The 16,820-nt window shown below is 39.6% G+C and overlaps 1 protein-coding gene across 4 annotated transcripts in view; it reads left to right on the top strand.

The window, feature by feature from the left end:
- The first annotated feature begins 7,340 nt into the window (after window positions 1–7,340).
- Window positions 7,341–16,820, top strand: part of LOC121985007 — a 45,746-nt gene continuing 36,266 nt past the window's right edge. Inside the window, exons 1-4 of one of the 4 annotated variants that reach the window (XM_042538236.1) lie at window positions 7,341–7,588; window positions 7,673–7,729; window positions 7,814–7,994; window positions 8,660–9,196. In XM_042538236.1, the coding sequence (XP_042394170.1) occupies window positions 7,393–7,588; window positions 7,673–7,729; window positions 7,814–7,968 (408 nt within the window). In that variant the 5' untranslated portion in view covers window positions 7,341–7,392 and the 3' untranslated portion in view covers window positions 7,969–7,994; window positions 8,660–9,196. Of the gene's footprint in view, window positions 7,589–7,672; window positions 7,730–7,813; window positions 8,134–8,655; window positions 9,197–16,820 lie in introns of those variants that run through there. The other 3 variants (XM_042538238.1, XM_042538237.1, XM_042538235.1) reach the window with 3 other exon arrangements.

The raw sequence follows: 16,820 nt of genomic DNA, 5'->3' as shown, positions 1-16,820 counted from the left end.
CGGTTAGAATGTGAAACTCTGCACGACCGTTTGCCATTGACTCGTCACGCTGCTTCTTGTTCCAGAGGCGTAGATCGAGTCTTTCTCCGTTCGTGTTCTTCGGTGCTTCATAACCTGTTTTCATTATTAGAGAAATACCAATATCAGAGTTAAGAAATACCGTCATTTGTTGCTTCCAAGAAGCAAGCTCCCCCTCGAATGCTGGTGGGTAGTCGCTAGCTCCGGCCATTGTTTTGTTGCTTCAGACGGCGGTTAGTCCTTCTGAGGCGTACTCGGCTCTGATACCACTTGTAGGACCGTTGGGCCGGCTTAGAAGGGTTGGTTGAATAGCCTGTCAAAAAACAAACAACCCTTCCTCGAACGATTAAGCTAACACTTGTAAAATAGATTAAGCAGATAAATAAAAGCATAAAAGTAAATACGAGGCACCAGATGTTTACTTGGTTACAACCGATGTGGTTGTTAATCCAAGGAAGATTAAGCTCAAAAACTCCTTCAGGCGGAGAAGCCTCTTACAGCGTTTTAGGCACAGAAAAACAGAAGCTTAACTACAACTAAAGCATACAAGTGTTTGGAAATAGAATGATCGTAATCGTTGAAAAGCTTCTAGACCAAGGCTATATTTATAGCCTTGGTCGGGGCGCCTGGATGGGTTCCGGGCGCCCTGGGGGGATAAAATTTATCCCCCAACGGTTGGATCGAGTCAAAGCTCGATCCTGTGAAAAAGTCCCTTCCGGGCGCCCCGGAGCCAAAAGTCAACCCAGTTGACTTTTGGTCCGTGCTCTCTTCTCTGGTTCAGCTCGCCTCTGGTCCGGGTCTTTCTGCTCCGGCTCCGCTTGCTTGGGTGATCTCTGACATCCGGAATAGGGCTCACCCGAACCCATCTTCCGGTCTTCTCGAGCGTGCTTCCCTCCGGCTTCTCGTCCCTCGGAATTACCGCGTGTCCCTTCTCGTCCACCAGCGTACTCATCCGCAGACTTCGTCCCTCGGTCGTACCCCATGCCGACCTTCGCGCTAGCTGCGTCTCTTGCTCCCCGAGCAATCTTCCACTCCAGCTTTCGTACCTCGGAACCACCGCGCGCACTTCCTTCTCGTCCGCCGGTGTACTCTTCCGCAGCACCTCGTCCCTCGGACGCACAGCGTGCCGTCCTTCTCGCTAGCTGCGTCTTCCGCTCGAGTACCTGTGCTCCTAAGCTCCTGCACACTTAGACACAAGGTTAGAAACAACGCAGGACCTAACTTAACTTGTTGATCACATCAAAACAACCTTGGGGTTTCAACACGTCAAGCTCCGACGTTAAAAATCGAGAGACGAGCCGGCGTCTATAAACCCGCCGAGCGGAAGACCGTCGATCTCCGACGTTAAAAATCGAGAGACGAGCCGGCGTCTATAAACCCGCCGAGCGGAAGACCGTCGAGCTCCGACGTTAAAAATCGAGAGACGAGCCGGCGTCTATAAACCCGCCGAAAAATCGAGAGACGAGCCGGCGTCTATAAACCCGCCGAGCGGAAGACCGTCGAGCTCCGACGTTAAAAATCGAGAGACAAGCCGGCGTCTATAAACCCGCCGAGCGGAAGACCGTCGAGCTCCGACGTTAAATATCGAGAGATGAGCCGGCGTCTATAAACCCGCCGAGCGGAAGACCGTCGAGCTCCGACGTTAAAAATCGAGAGACGAGCCGGCGTCTATAAACCCGCCGAGCGGAAGACCGTCGAGCTCCGACGTTAAAAATCGAGAGACGAGCCGACGTCTATAAACCCGCCGAGTAGAAGACCGTCGAGCTCCGACGTTAAAAATCGAGAGACGAGCCAGCGTCTATAAACCCGCCGAGCGGAAGACCGTCGAGCTCCGACGTTAAAAATCGAGAGACGAGCCGGCGTCTATAAACCCGCCGAGCGGAAGACCGTCGAGCTCCGACGTTAAAAATCGAGAGACGAGCCGGAGTCTATAAACCCGCCGAGCGGAAGACCGTCGATCTCCGACGTTAAAAATCGAGAGACGAGCCGAGGTCTATAAACCCACCGAGCGTAAGACCGTCGAGCTCCGACGCTAAAAATCGAGAGACAAGCCGACGTCTATAAACCCTCCGAGCGGAAGATCATCTAAATCCTCCGGACGGATAGCTTTCTGCAAGGTCTTACTCGGTTGTAACGGCCTGCCCATGATCGGGCCTGCCTTAGGGGCGAGAAGGAAGACATCGTGCGGCTGAGCGGCTCCTTTATAAAATGTACTTGGACGCGAGAAAACTGAGACCGAGACGAAAGTTAAAGATTGGACGCGGTTCGAACAAACAAATAACAAAAGGAGATTATCCGTTTACGCCGAGCGGCGGACAGACAAAACTTATATTCGCCCCTAACGGCAGGCATACAAAAGATTGTACACTTGAGAGAAATTGCATAAGCTCCTCATTCACTATCATCGAAATTAAAGAGGGAGTCGGGGATGGAGCCCATCATAGCCGCCAGATCTTCGGGGGGGGGGGGGGGGGGCGGACAGCTCGGCGGGTATGTGGCCTTTGGTCTTCAGATATTTCACTGCCACTTTGATCGCCTCCTCAAAAGCTAAAGATAGCTTGTCGCTAAACCTTTCGCCAAATTCATCCGAACGGACGAATGCTTTGCGCACCTCCGCCGACCGGCCAGGTTCCCCGTCCTGATATTCTTTAAAAGTAGCTTTAGAAGCATCGAATGCAGCTTGAAGATCTTTTAGAGCCCCTTCCGCTCTAGCCTGGTCGGGCGAACGGCCCTCCTGTTCGGCGGATAAGGAGGTTTCCAATTCTTTAACCCGCTGCTCTAATCCCCGGTTCTCTACCTTCATCATATCCATGTCGTCTTTAAGCTTCCGGGTGGTAGCGGTCTTTATCTCCTTGTCCCGCTGCTTGACCAAAGCTTCGAGTCGAGCCACTTCGCTCGGCAAGCCGGAGGACTTACCCCGTTCGGCTTCCAGCAGCTTTTTGGCCTTCTCCAGAGCGGTCGTTGACTGTCTGCTATCTCCTGCAACTTTGAGCTTCTTCAGCTCGTCCTCCAGTTCGGCTAGGCGATTGCTGATTGCAATCTGCTCCACCCAATTCTGCAAACGGATAGGAGCAAGTTAGAAACTAAATCCAAATAACAAGCATGGCAAAGAACATACCCCGGTCGCCTGTTGTAGATTGCTGTCGCCCAGCTGGCCGGGAGTCATCATTGCAATTCGGAGCCGAGCGTCCTCCCAGGCTTTGGCGAGAGGACCCGTAAGGGTGATCTGCTGCTCGGGGACTACTGGCCGATCAGCAGCCGCCATATATTCCTCGGACGGGAGACGCAAGATAGTTTTTATCAATCTCGGGCTGCTCGGATCACCCGCGAGCACAGCGGCCTTACCGGACGGCTCATCGATGGAGGAAGAAGGACGGTCGCCCAACCGCTTAAGACGCCGTAGGGTTCGGGGAGGACTGGAGGGCGGCACCTCAGAGATAGCCCTTGGAGAGCCGCGCGGTGTGGGGGTACTCTCTTTAGAGACCGTCCCGGATAGCACTGGAGCTTCATCGCCCCGCTCGGACTGCGGTTCATCAGATGCAGTTGGTTGAGAAGCTGGCTCTGGCCGTCTGCGCTTCCGAGTTGCCAGGGGAACGTCGTCGGTCGAATGGCCCTCTACCTCTACTTGAGTAGGAGGCTCGAGATCGCCCGTATCCTCGCCAAGAGAGGCAGGAGCGTCTAAGGCTTCTGGGACAGTCTGAGTCCCCTCACCCTCTTCGCTGGTCGGACCATCTGTGTCCAAGCTCCGCTCGGCGATCTCTTTTTTCTTGGCCGCCTCGATCTCAGTGGCTCGCAGTTTCAGCCGCTCGGTAGCCTTGGCGCGCCACATGACTTCGGCTGCAGAAACAAAGAATAAATTAGTTAGAACAAAAGAAACGGGAAGATAAGAGAACTTACTCATGCTGCAAGGCAGATCGGCTGGGATAGAGGACAAGCCGAATATATACAGTACTCCCGGAAGGAGCAGCTTGTCGATGTGATATCGCTGGCCGACCAGCCGATCGGCTGCATGAAGGTAGGCCGGATCGCCCCTAAACTTGCCGAGCTCTGGTTACGCTGGCATCGCCGTCTGCCACTTGATTCGGAAGGCCGGTGGCTTGGGAAAGCGCATATAGAAAAAATGCTCCTTCCCGTGTTTGTTGGAGCTCGACATATTATCAAAAAGGACGAAACCTATCATAGATTGGAAAACAAAAGTACCCCACTCGGCCTGCTTAGGGTAGTAGAAGTAGTGGAACACCTTGGGATCCAACGGGATGTTATTCAGTTTAAACAAAACTACCACCCCGCTCAGCAGCCTGATGGAATTCGGAACTAGCTGGCCGAGCGGGATGCGAAAGTAGTTGCAAACTTGCAAGAAAAACTTATGGGGTGGAAAGCGTAGCCCGGCCAAAAACTGGTCTTGGAAGAAAAGAACGTTGTCGGGCGGCGGTTCATGAGACCGATCGGCTGGGGTGGCTATTACTATGTGGTGGTCGGAAGGGATGTCATAAGTCCGAGAGAGGCGCAGCGCGTCCTCCTCGTCAAACCGGCTCTCCATGGTCGTGTACCAAAGACCAGGAGCACCGGCGGTCGATTGGGAAGTGCTAGTCATGGGCGAAACGCAGTAAGAAATTTGAGGCAAAAAGAAGGGTTCGAACAAGAAAGAAAAGGTGGTAGACTTGAAGGGGACAACTAACAGAAAAAAGGAGGGAGCGAGGAAAAGGAAGGTTTACGAGCAACGGGAATGACCGAAAGGGGCCTCGGGTTCGTCGGGAAGCTGAAACATGGGGTCCCCGGAGCAGAAAGAACAGCGGGAGGTCGAAGGTCGATGAAGAAGAAGGCGGCGGAAAGAGGAGGCCGCGAGATTTATAACGTTAGCCCCGTACGGCCTTAGCATCCGATTCAGGTCGTGAAGAACGAGGTCATCATCTAGCCGTTCATTTCAAACGGCGGCTGTCCCATCGGAGGTGACGCCACCGCCATACCCTGACAAAAGAAAGATCGCCACGTGTCAGCAGGATACGGGTTACATTTAATGAGCGCCCCTTATCGCACGCAGCGCACGTGGTGGGCAGTAGAGAAGAGGATTCGGCATGAATTCCAAGGGAATACAAGGCACAGGCAAGATACCGCCGAACGGATGAGCATCTCTAAGCCTGGCTGAGCGGACTAATGTACCGGCCGTTACTTAGTCAGAGCAGCAGTCCAGTAAGTCGGACTTCGCCTCCTTCGACTAGACTTGAGGGGGAGGCAAGTGATCCGGCGGTTAGAACAGGGAATCTCCACTCTGAGGGGTCAATGCCACGTGGAAGTCAAAGGGCCAGGTGGCCGACCGGAGAAGGATGGGCCAACCTCCCGGTCGGTCGACCAGTGAATAACCTATGGCAAAAGGCACCCCGACAGAAGTCGGGGTTCCGGCGCTCGATTGAACAGTAGCGAAGGGCCGAGCGGAAGGCCGAGGACAAGGTGACATACTGCTAGCAGTCCCCACAGCACCTTACCGAGGATCTCCCCAGCATACCGAGGCATGCGAAGAGCTGGACGGGATGTGAGTGCCGTCCTGCCGGGTGTAAGATGATGTCCGGCCGGACGCCCCGTCCAGCCGACCGGACGGACACCTCGTCATGGGGTAGGAAAAGAAGGACTATTTATATCTTATGACAGCTGTCAAGTCCTATGACTAGGCCATACTCCTAATCTGGCGACGAGGTGTTCTGCTGTCCCATCGAGAGCGTGCTTGGACTGTAGCAGTATGGTGTCAGGTAAGCTCTCTGACAAACACATACCGAGGTATGGGCTAAGAACATGTGTTTGCCTCGGTATGTGTGCGTGAGCTCTTTCACTGCTCTATATAAAGAGCCTTATATTTCACCGAAGGTACGCGTTCTACAACTTTGGGAGCCACTTCTTCATTATTCGCTTGCCTGACTTGAGCGTCGGAGGGTCGCGGCCGGGAACCTCGTCCCGACACGACTTCTGTGCAGGTTCGCCGGAGCTTCGTACGACCAATCGGAGATCTACACCAGCGACTCGGATAGCGCCACGTGCCCAGCGTCCGTTAATTCAGCTTTCGGGCAGGATCATCAATATTAAGATTAAGAATAAAGAGAATTTAAAAAATTACTGATAAAAACATACGTTACAACTGAGTCTCAACCTTTAGATCCATTATTGATTAATGAGAAATCTTTTTAATAATATATTGTAACCATCTTGAACTCTAAATCCTTCATTAATACTTTGAAAATTATTAATAAATCATTATTTTTCAATGTTAAAAGAAAAACGATATTAACTTAATTAATTTTAGACTTCATCAAATTAATTAAAATTAATTAGTAAATAGTACAACATTAATAATTTCGATCAGAATTATGTTAATATTGCTTAATCACTGCTTTAATGTTAGTTAAAATTATTATAATTTATCCAAGTTAATTAAAACTACTCTATTATTATTATGGCTAAATGTATTATAACATCGCTAAACTAAAAATATTTTAGAATGACAGATAGGATGTGATATTTTAAAAAAAATAATATAAAGTGACATTTTAACTATAAGGCAAATAAAGATTCTTATCCATAAATTATTTAATTTAAAATATTAATTTTTACAATAATTGTAATCCAAACTATTCTAATATTTATTAAAACTGTTTCAACTTGATCAAAACTATTCTAATATAATTTTAGTTAAAATTATTATGATAATATTTAAATAAATAAAAATTAGAATGAAAAATAAAATGGATTTTTAAATATGGAATGCCCTAATTGATAACAAAAATAAGGACCGCCCTTTTATTCTTATCCTTAAATGGAAAATTAATTTTCAAACTAAAACTATTAACCAAATTAATTGAAATTATATGGGTACTTATATATTAATATAAATTTAGTTTGTGGTTTTCTATTCGGCCATATCATAGATATCAGTTAATATAATATTTTTGAAATTTAGTTTTGGTGTCAAAATTACATTTCTATTATTTAAAAATAATTAATATCCGTTAATACAATCTTTAAATGCATCTATATATATATATATATAATATTGAATGCTGACGAACATGAAATATTTGTTGATATGAACTCTTCAACCGCAAGCCTCTTATCCAAATGCACTCGCCTTTGTTATCTCTAAAGGATAATGACAATTAAATCTACTACTAAAAATAAATGATCCGGGCCAACCACTCATCGAATGAGTGCACGGGTAGGGAATCGAGTAGAACAATCTGCCCTGATTCTCGCTGGAGAAAGGATTAGTTAATTAATTAATTAAACGTTGGTTAACTCGTTAATTAATCGTCGAAGGTCTTCCTTTAAAAGGCACTCCTCTCCCTTGCGAGTCACACTTTCGCTGCGCCGACACAGCGACGCCGGACGATGCATCGCCACTCCCTCGGATCGCCGGCCACCAAGCCCCAGCCGGCCGGTGGAGAAGGCGGCAGCGATGAGATCGAGCAGGAGAAGCGGATTCGATGGTGCCCGCGAGCAGATAGATCCATCCACCTCATCCCTTTGCTCACCCTCCTCTGCCTTCTCGTCCTCTACCTCATCTCCCACAACCCTTCCCCAAAAGGCATGTTCTAGTCCGCGATCCGATCGCTAGTCTCCTTGCGCTTTTTTTTTTTCTTTCACGGTGCGTATTTTTTTTTTTTAGCAGATTTGGAGATTTTCAGTGGCCGGGGCAGAGGCGCAGCCCTGGGAGATGAACCCAAAGGTACATTGCGGGATCCGGAACGAGAGAGGATTTTTTTTCTTTTGAATTATGTGCGGATTGACTCATTTTCTTGGTCCGCCGCAGAGGTTTCGGCGGTAGTGCGGGCGTCGGCGGTCATTAGCGACCGGGGTTTGAAGGCGGCGGAGGCGGTGGGAGGAAGAAGGAGCAGGGTCTTGCCGAATCGGAAAATGGGGGCCACACTCCCCCGCAGGAACCTAAGACTTCGAAAACCGGAGTAGCTGAACGCTGCGGTTTCCCCTTGAAGGTTTGTAATGCTACTTGTTCTCAGTTCGTCGTTGTTAATAGCATTTTTCTTTTAATTTTCATTCCGATATTTTCTTGAGAGATTTGTAAGTAGATGCTTTTTGTTCATTTCGCCGATCGCATGCCTCGATTTAGCTTAATTTTTTGTATTAAAAAAGAAAAAAAGAAAGGAAGAGAGGGAGAAGTCATAGATAGGGTTGTTCTATGATGCTACCGTGCGCCCAAGATTAGATGCCCAGCTCGTCTTCAGCGGAAGCGACGAGGCGGATGGAAAATGGCCGTTGTTGTCCGGAAATGAGCTGGCAACAACTGGCCACATTACCATTAATGAACCTTGTTACTTGAAGACAGGTCGCCAGTTGGGCCCTGATATAAATATGTGACCTTTTGATTTTTTTTTAAAATTGCCCGATTTAGTAAACATCTTGTTTATTTTATTAAGTTATCGTACTGTCCGGATCTACGGTACGATAAAATATTTAAATTATTATTTAAGTATTTATAATTTGATTTCTAATTATAATATATTTATATAAATATTTTCTTAAATAAAACGGATAATGAAATGATATTAGACTTCTAGATGGCCTGCCAAATGTATTTACTTATTTATAGAAAACTGAGTTATTATTATTATTATTATTTTTTAATTGGTCTGAAAGTCAGGAAGACGGATGTTAAAGATGTGATGCTCTTGCCGACCTCCGGTGGACTTTGCTTTTGCCTGTAACACAAGCAGCGTCAGTGCCGAGTCAGGGAAGGAATCCCCGATGATGACCTTCCGATGCTCAAGTCAGTCTCCGGCGAAACAATAAGAAGTAAAGAGAATTGTAGCGCAATAGTAGAAATCGTGAGGAAAGCATACCTCCGTCGATGCCTGTACCCCTTTTATATAGGGCTCCTGTAGCGTGTGTGTACACTTCTTAAAGTGAGCACGCTATCCCAAACTTTCTCTGATGGGACATGTCAGTAAAGTGTCTCTACATATATCTGAAATGACAGTGGATGTTTCCACCGTACGATTCTTTGTCTAACCATGCCGCCTATCAGCGGTACTAACTCTCAAAAGGATGTTGAAGGATATCCCGCTGTACTTGTTGCTTGGTTGAGCGGAATAGCCGCTCGGCTGAAAGTCCATTGTCGCGCCGAGCGAGAGAGTCACTCGACTGAAAGTCCTCTGTTCGTGTCGTTTGCTGTCGGGCCGAGCGGGATAGCGGTTCGGCTTCTACACGTCCCTTGAGCGTCGGTCTGATTACTCCATGTACCCAAGATGATGGGTCGGTGTTCAGCCTCTCGATCGACGTGTAACTCGCTCGATCAACCATCCGGTTGTCCATTCGTTGACCATTTGGACTCTGACCTCCACATGGCAGTAGGGTGGAGACTCGACTTCTACACGTTCCTTGAACGTCGGTCTGATTACTCCATGTACCCAAGATGATGGGTTGATGCTCAGCCTCCCGATCGGTGTGTAACTCGTCCGATCGATCATCCGGTCGCTCATTCGTTCATCATCTGAACTCTGACCGCCACGCGATAGCAGGATGGGGCTCCGCCTAATCATTGTATTATTATTATTATTATTATTATTATACCATTTGATTATTATATTGAACAATCTATAAACATTTTATATTAAGATTATGCAAAAACATGACCTAGATGATTTGGTACGGTATCACGAGAGCATGTATTTTTAAAATTACGAAATTGGAAGATTTATAAATTAATATTTTTATGTATATGATAAGTTTGTTTTAAATATTTTTTTCTTAATTATAAGTTTCTTAAGCTTTGTAGCATTTAGATGTGCGACCATGCACAATGTTAATGTTATAATTATATGTAGAAATTAATTAAATAACTATTAGTGTAAGTAAAAGTATTGATATTTTTGAATGTATATATAATAGACTTGTGAAATTAAAGGGAATGAAACGTGAACAATAATTGACTGTGGCAACGGGTGAAAATATTTATTTTATTGGTTTATATTTGATTGCGTCAGTGAATGAAATGAGAAATGAAGTAGTAGTTTTACCCACTTTGTCGGAGTTGTCCCAAACTTCACCACCAGCAGTGGCCGCCCAACTGATCTTGTTCCGGTTTCCTACTTTACATGCCTGATGTTGCTTTGACCGACTGACATGGTCAAGTTGCTGACCGTGCATTGATTGAATCTGTTCGTCTGATTGCATCGGTTCTTTTCCATTTCACTTCCTGAGTTCTAGTGACTTTCCGGATTATGTATTTTCAATTATAGAAATGTTTTTACCGAGAGAAAAAATTTATTTTAATCCTTAATTTATTTTTGTTTTATATTTTATAGTTAAAAATTATTATGGATATTTTTATATTCTATAAAATAAAAACAAAATAGCTTCTGATATTAACATTTGTTTTTGTTCATTATTACAACTCCTGACAAGTTGAAGGAGCATTCGATGAAGCAACAAGGTTTGGCACGTATGGTAAGTAATGGATAGGGGAATAGTCATTGGTGTACATCCCAGCATGTACTTAACACTTATGAATTCCCTTACGCCGATGGAGTCATCGTATGGGGGCCCGTTAATATTGAATTTAAATTGTTATATTAATTAAATAAAATGAAAACCACATAACTAATAATAAAAACCATTTGTCCATCAGAATGTAATGTTTTATGAACCGAGCAAAATGGTTTTTTTTAAGAAAGAAAAACCGTAGAAACAAAATAGTGTGACAACTTATGAATTATGATAGACGCTTGCAACTGCGTGTTGTTCAAACCAAAATAGTATATTCATGAATAAAATAGATAAATAAAAGAGTGATTTAAATTGGTGAGGACAAACGAAGATATTTATAATAAAACATAGGTTATTTAAATTTATTAACAAGATCAGTAATAAAAATAATATAATAAATTTAAGTATTATAAACAATTATGATTTTGAAATTCGGAGGAATGAAGTCCATATAATCGAGTCAACTTTGACTTGACAATACTGATAATGATAATTATATCCTTATGCAATCTGACTTCTATGTTCGTTTCCTTTTTTATTTGGTTCTGTTTAATTTTTTTATTGGTTTTGTTTTTTTAACCAGTTTTTTTAAAAAAATTTATCAATTTTTTTCTTTTTGAATAATTTTTTTAATTATATGTTTGTAATATTTTGTTTATTTTTTTTAGTTATAGATTTTAGGAGTTATTAGTTATAGAAAATTAAAAAATATTAAAATATGGATCAAAATAAAAATTATATATTCAAAATTAAAGAAATATTAACAACTAATGATAAACACATTTATAGTTTACGAACAAATATTTTTTTTTAAAAAATAAAGAATATATGTAATAATATAAAAAAATGGAAATAGAAATTTTAATCAATATTACCAACAAATTATGTTTCCGACGTGCTTGGTGATGTATCTATTATTTCGTACCACAAATGACAAGTGGCCAATCCTTTAGTTTCGTATGATGAATATTGTCACCACCACGTCGGAATGAGTGGTACAGAGTAATGAGAGTGTAAGAAAATTTGCACGAAGTGATTGTCAACATGGGCAATATCTATTTCTCGACATTCTTGGTTTGGAACTGGAAGAGTTCTTAATGACACGTGAGTAAAACAACTCTCAATATTCTCACCAAATATATGTAGTACAAGATTGTACCTTGATGTGAAATAATTCCTAAAGACATAGAGTTCATTCAATACATTTCTGGAGCCCATGACTCGAACCAATTCAATGAAAATAATAGATTGACTACTAAATTTCGATCTGGATAAAGTTAATCATATAAATCCTTATTTTGTCGAATCCTTTCTATAAGCTCGAATCGTACTTGAAACTAACCTTCTTCACCATATCCAATTAGTGTAGCTATTGCCTTGAATCCACAATGACCGTCAAGTTGAACGTCAACAGTGTGAGAAATATAACGTTGCAGAGGCCTAGGTAATTTTCAATATAAGCATCATGGATGGGTGGAACTGGAGAGTGATCATGAACCGTTTTAGTATTGCGAACCTTCGACCCCTTCCATGTCTTCCTCTCCCTCGAGATGTTGCAGTCGGTTGAGAGACCCTAGATACTAAAGTGGATGCATCTGCAAAAGAAGGTATGCGACGTCTACTTTGCTCAGCTCTATATATAAGTCATCCTCTATGTTCTGTGTTGTACGAAGGGGCTCAAATTGTACTTTGAGATAGATCTATCATATCGAAAAATTTGTCTATCATATGCTCTCGCATATGTGGATCCATCCCATCTAATATCTCAACAACGTGGGATATCTTGTTAGGTTGTGCTCCCTCATCATTAAATAGATGCACGTGCATAAATAATCTCCTCCAATGAGCGTTGATACTCTGTAGCAGAATTGGAATGAAAAAGTAACGATAATGTGCAAGATCGTGCTCACATGACAATCTGTATACAATTTTGATAGAACAGTTGTATTTGCCGGCTACTTGGTGAGATGCTTCGTTAATGTATTTTAGCTGATTAGAAATAAACTCTATTCCCTATAATGAACTCCGACACCTCATTTGACTGAAAATGTCATCATATAAATGTTGATGGTGTGGAATGTTGAGAGATCTCTCGAACAACTTCTTAATATTCCCGAATTGAATTCTCAACATCTTATATATTTTTTTCAAAAGATGTTTGTAAGGATGACATAATATCTTCTAAATATAACTTCAGTCTCGCATGTGTAGACTCTGTCCTATAATAAAAAAATATTTTGTGTTTTAATAATAAAAAGAATTAAAATAGGACAATAACGAACAAAATTGAAATACTAAAACTATAAAGTGACTATACCTTTGATTTTAATTCCTCTCGAGATGCCTATGCTGAAACAAACTGTTCTTTGTAAGGATATAACCATGTCTCCCAAAGGTAATTTAGAACACTTTCGAATCGTTGATACTCCTCGCGCATGACATCCCACTTCTGCTGGTAAGACCACTGTGTCGATGAATTAATGAGTGTGTGCCATGACGTATAAAAATATTGCCACTTTAGACTAAACATAGGAGTGCATTTCTTCATTACACACTGTTTTGTGTGTTAAATATAAAGGATGTGATGTGCATTGGGAAAACATGTTTCAATGGCATTAATAAGCGCCAAATCTCGATCTGAAACAAATACCAATGGCAACGATGCCTCCTTTTCAATCATCCACTTCCTTAAGGTACCTAATGTCCATGTCAGTTGCTCTATCCTCTTATTACTAAGATATGTGAACATAAGTGAGTAAGTCCGCATTGTGGATGTGATACCTACAACCTCCAATAGTGGTATCTGATACTCATTAGTCTTGTTTATGACATCAATGATCAACATAGACGAAAAGTTGACAAACAGCTCTAGACTTTTTAGATGAACCCAAACAATATCTGTAATTTCATTGGTGTTTAGATTTGTACCGTAATTATGGAAGTATTCTTTCTTGATTAATTGCTCCAAAACAAACTGCATAGAATTTAGACCGCCCCGTTTAGTGGATTTGTTTGTGAAAATGGTATTATAAATGCTTTTAATCCCTGTAGTATTTGACGGGTCTTTTTTCTTTCAAAATACTAAGAATTTCACGATGTGTGGTGCTGTTGGCTATGTCGAACACAAATTCTTTTTCTATTAGTTTTAACCTACACGGGTACTCATGACCATGAATATATTCTGCTGATTGATGATTATGAAAATCATAGACAACCCTTAAACCCCACATCACATCATTTGGATGTATCAGTATATCTCGCAGCTCAAATGTGCATTCACATTTTTTAGTCCCAATATTTTTTTTAAGGATTGCCCATCAACTAAATATCACGGCGATTTGTACTTTCCACCTCTTTCACTCATAAGATGATACTTTGGTAGCTTGTCATCTTTTCAAATTAGTAGAATTTTAAATAACCACCATAATACCATTTTTTCAGACCAACTATTTTCGCCCAATTTATCATATCTTCTTTATTTTTAAATATCTATATAAAAAAAATATAACAAAGATGACATTATCCAATCTTAACATAATTTCTTTACTTATAAAATAAATAATGAATATGCATAAAACAACTATAATAATTAACCTGATCTATGGTAAATTCGGTTGTATAATCACGACTGTTGTTAGAGATACTCTCTCTACTAGAAATATTATTCTCAATTGGCCAACTATATAAAATAAACTCAAATAGATACTCTCTCCACTAGAAACATTATTCTCAATTGGCCAACTATATAAAATAAACTCAAATAGTTATTCATAATTTTCTTCTATAAATTATGAAAAGTAATGACTAAAAAGATAAATATCTTCTAGGAAGAGAGGAGAGTCTGAGAGGGAGATAGCAGTGGAAGGAGGTGTGACTAAAGAGTGTCTGAAAATGAAGTGTGAGAGGTTTTAACATGTGTCAAGTGTTAGAAATGGCGTAATTTAAAATGATGAGAGGTTTTGACATGTGTCAAGGGTCAGAGGGGATAGTTTAAAGGGAGAGTGGTATTTTGACATGTGTCAAGGGTCAGAGGGGATAGTTTAAAGGGAGAGTGGTGTTTTGACATATGTCAAAGATTGGAGGGTGGATAATTTAAAGAGATGAGAGATTTTAACATATGTCAAACGTTGAAGAGAGATAATTTAAAGGGAGTAGGGTGTTTTGACATGTGTCAAGGTTTAGAGAGTGGATAATTTAAAGAGTGTGAGAGGTTCTAACATGTGTCATGTGTAAAGGATTGGATAAAAGTAATTTAAAGGGAGGAGAGGTTCTGACATATGTTAAACGTTAGATGAAGTAATTTAAATGTCAAATTAAGAAGGTAATTTAAAGGAAGAAGAGATTTTAACCTATATTAAAAATTATATAAAATAAAAAATAAAAAAATTGATGAAAAATAATAAACAAAATCGATTAAAAAATAAAATTAAAAAAAATTAAAAAAATTAAAAAATATATAAATATTGATGAAAAAAATAATAAATAAAATTGATTAAAAAATGAAACTAAATAAAAATTAAATAATATTAAAAAAATATAAATATTGATGAAAAAATAATAAATAAAATTGATTAAAAACTAAAATTAAATAAAATTAAAAAATATATAAAGATAAAAGAGAGGTATAAATGGCATTTGAGAGGGAGATAAAAAAAAGAGCTGCTGTCAGGGTGGGAGAAGCAAATTGCACTTGAAGTCCTCATCGCAAACAGCTGGGACTGGTGACATGTCATAGAACAAACATCGATAACTTTCCAAACATAAACAATCGTTCTATTCTAATTAGTGTGTTAGGTTATGAGGCTGCCGTTTATAATATCCCTCATTAAACCTATGAACAATTATTCCCTAATATCATGGAAAGCTGCTACTTAATTAGTTATTTTAGAATAAAGTAATATAATTAATATTTGATCTAAATTATCATACATAATTTTAATTATGTGATTATGGAGAATAAAATATAACTTAGATAATGTAATAAAAATTTATTTATTTAAATTTTTTAATAAATAATCTAATTTAATATTTTACTATATTATTCTCACAAAATCAATCATACATAATAAAAAAAAAAATAATAATCTGCTACTTGAGATATTTTGGAAGAAAGTAATACAATTAATGTAAACTTAGAATCCATAATATGACAAGATAGAAACTACGCGAAACTACTTAGAATTAAATCCATCAAGTGTTTGGATTAATCGACTTCAGAGAAAGCCAGTTTTGGCTCTATAACAAGGATGATTGCTCAGCGACCTTAGGTGATGATATGCATCGTAAATTTTAAATTTTAAGGATACATTTAATTCAAATTATCATATATAATTTTAATTATCTAATACCAGATAATTAAAAATTTTTAATGTATAATCTATTTTAATATTTTACTGTATTATTCTCCGTTACCAAATCAATAATATATTATTATTATTATTTTTAATTTTATGTTTTTTTTACTTTATGATTTTTAGTTTTTTTAACTTTTATATATCAAAGGATATTTTTGACTAAAAAATTTCGTAACATCGAAATTAAGAAAAATCTCACTTTTTCAAGATTTTTCGATTATGGATTGTATGTTTTTTTTTTGTTGACATGTCGAGCATGAATCATTACTTTGAAATTGCTGATTACCTAAATTAAATTTTCGTTGATAACCTTAGATGGGCCCAATCAAACACACCCTAATAGTACGTTTGGTTCAAGTTATCATGTATAACTTTGATTATGTGATTATTTGGTAATCACATAAACAAGGTTATGTGAAATAAAACATAACCAAATGTTGTTTGGTTCAATCTAGGTAATATAAAAATTTATTTGTTGGAAGGTTTTAATGAATAACCTAGTTTAATATTTTACTATATTACCCTTTGTTACAAAATCAACCATATATATTATTATTTTTAAACTCTACGTTGATTTTTATTTTTTATTTTTCATTTTTTTTATTTTTTTATTTCTTTCTTTTTTTTTGTTTTTTTATTTTTAAAAATTTTTTTAAAGTTTTTTAATTGTTTTTATTTTTTAATTTTTTATGTTTTTTCTATCTTTTATATATTTTTTAATTTTTTTACAATTTTTTATTATTTTTTACGTTTTTTTACATTTTTAAATTTTTTTAATACTTTTTCTATTTTTTATTTTTTAATGGTTTTTCTATTTTTAAAATTTTTTAAACATTTTTTATTTTATTTTTTTCTTTGCATTTTATTTTTTTATCATATTTTTCTCTTATTCGAGGATATTTTGGGTAAAAAAAATTCGTTAACCTCGGAATAAAAAAAAACTTCAATTTTTTGAGATTTTCC

The sequence above is a fragment of the Zingiber officinale genome, chromosome 5B (assembly GCF_018446385.1).
Source record: "Zingiber officinale cultivar Zhangliang chromosome 5B, Zo_v1.1, whole genome shotgun sequence".
Taxonomy (NCBI): Eukaryota; Viridiplantae; Streptophyta; class Magnoliopsida; order Zingiberales; family Zingiberaceae; genus Zingiber; species Zingiber officinale.
The sequence above is the reverse complement of the archived record's forward strand: the minus strand, read 5'-3'. Positions and strand labels throughout refer to the sequence as shown.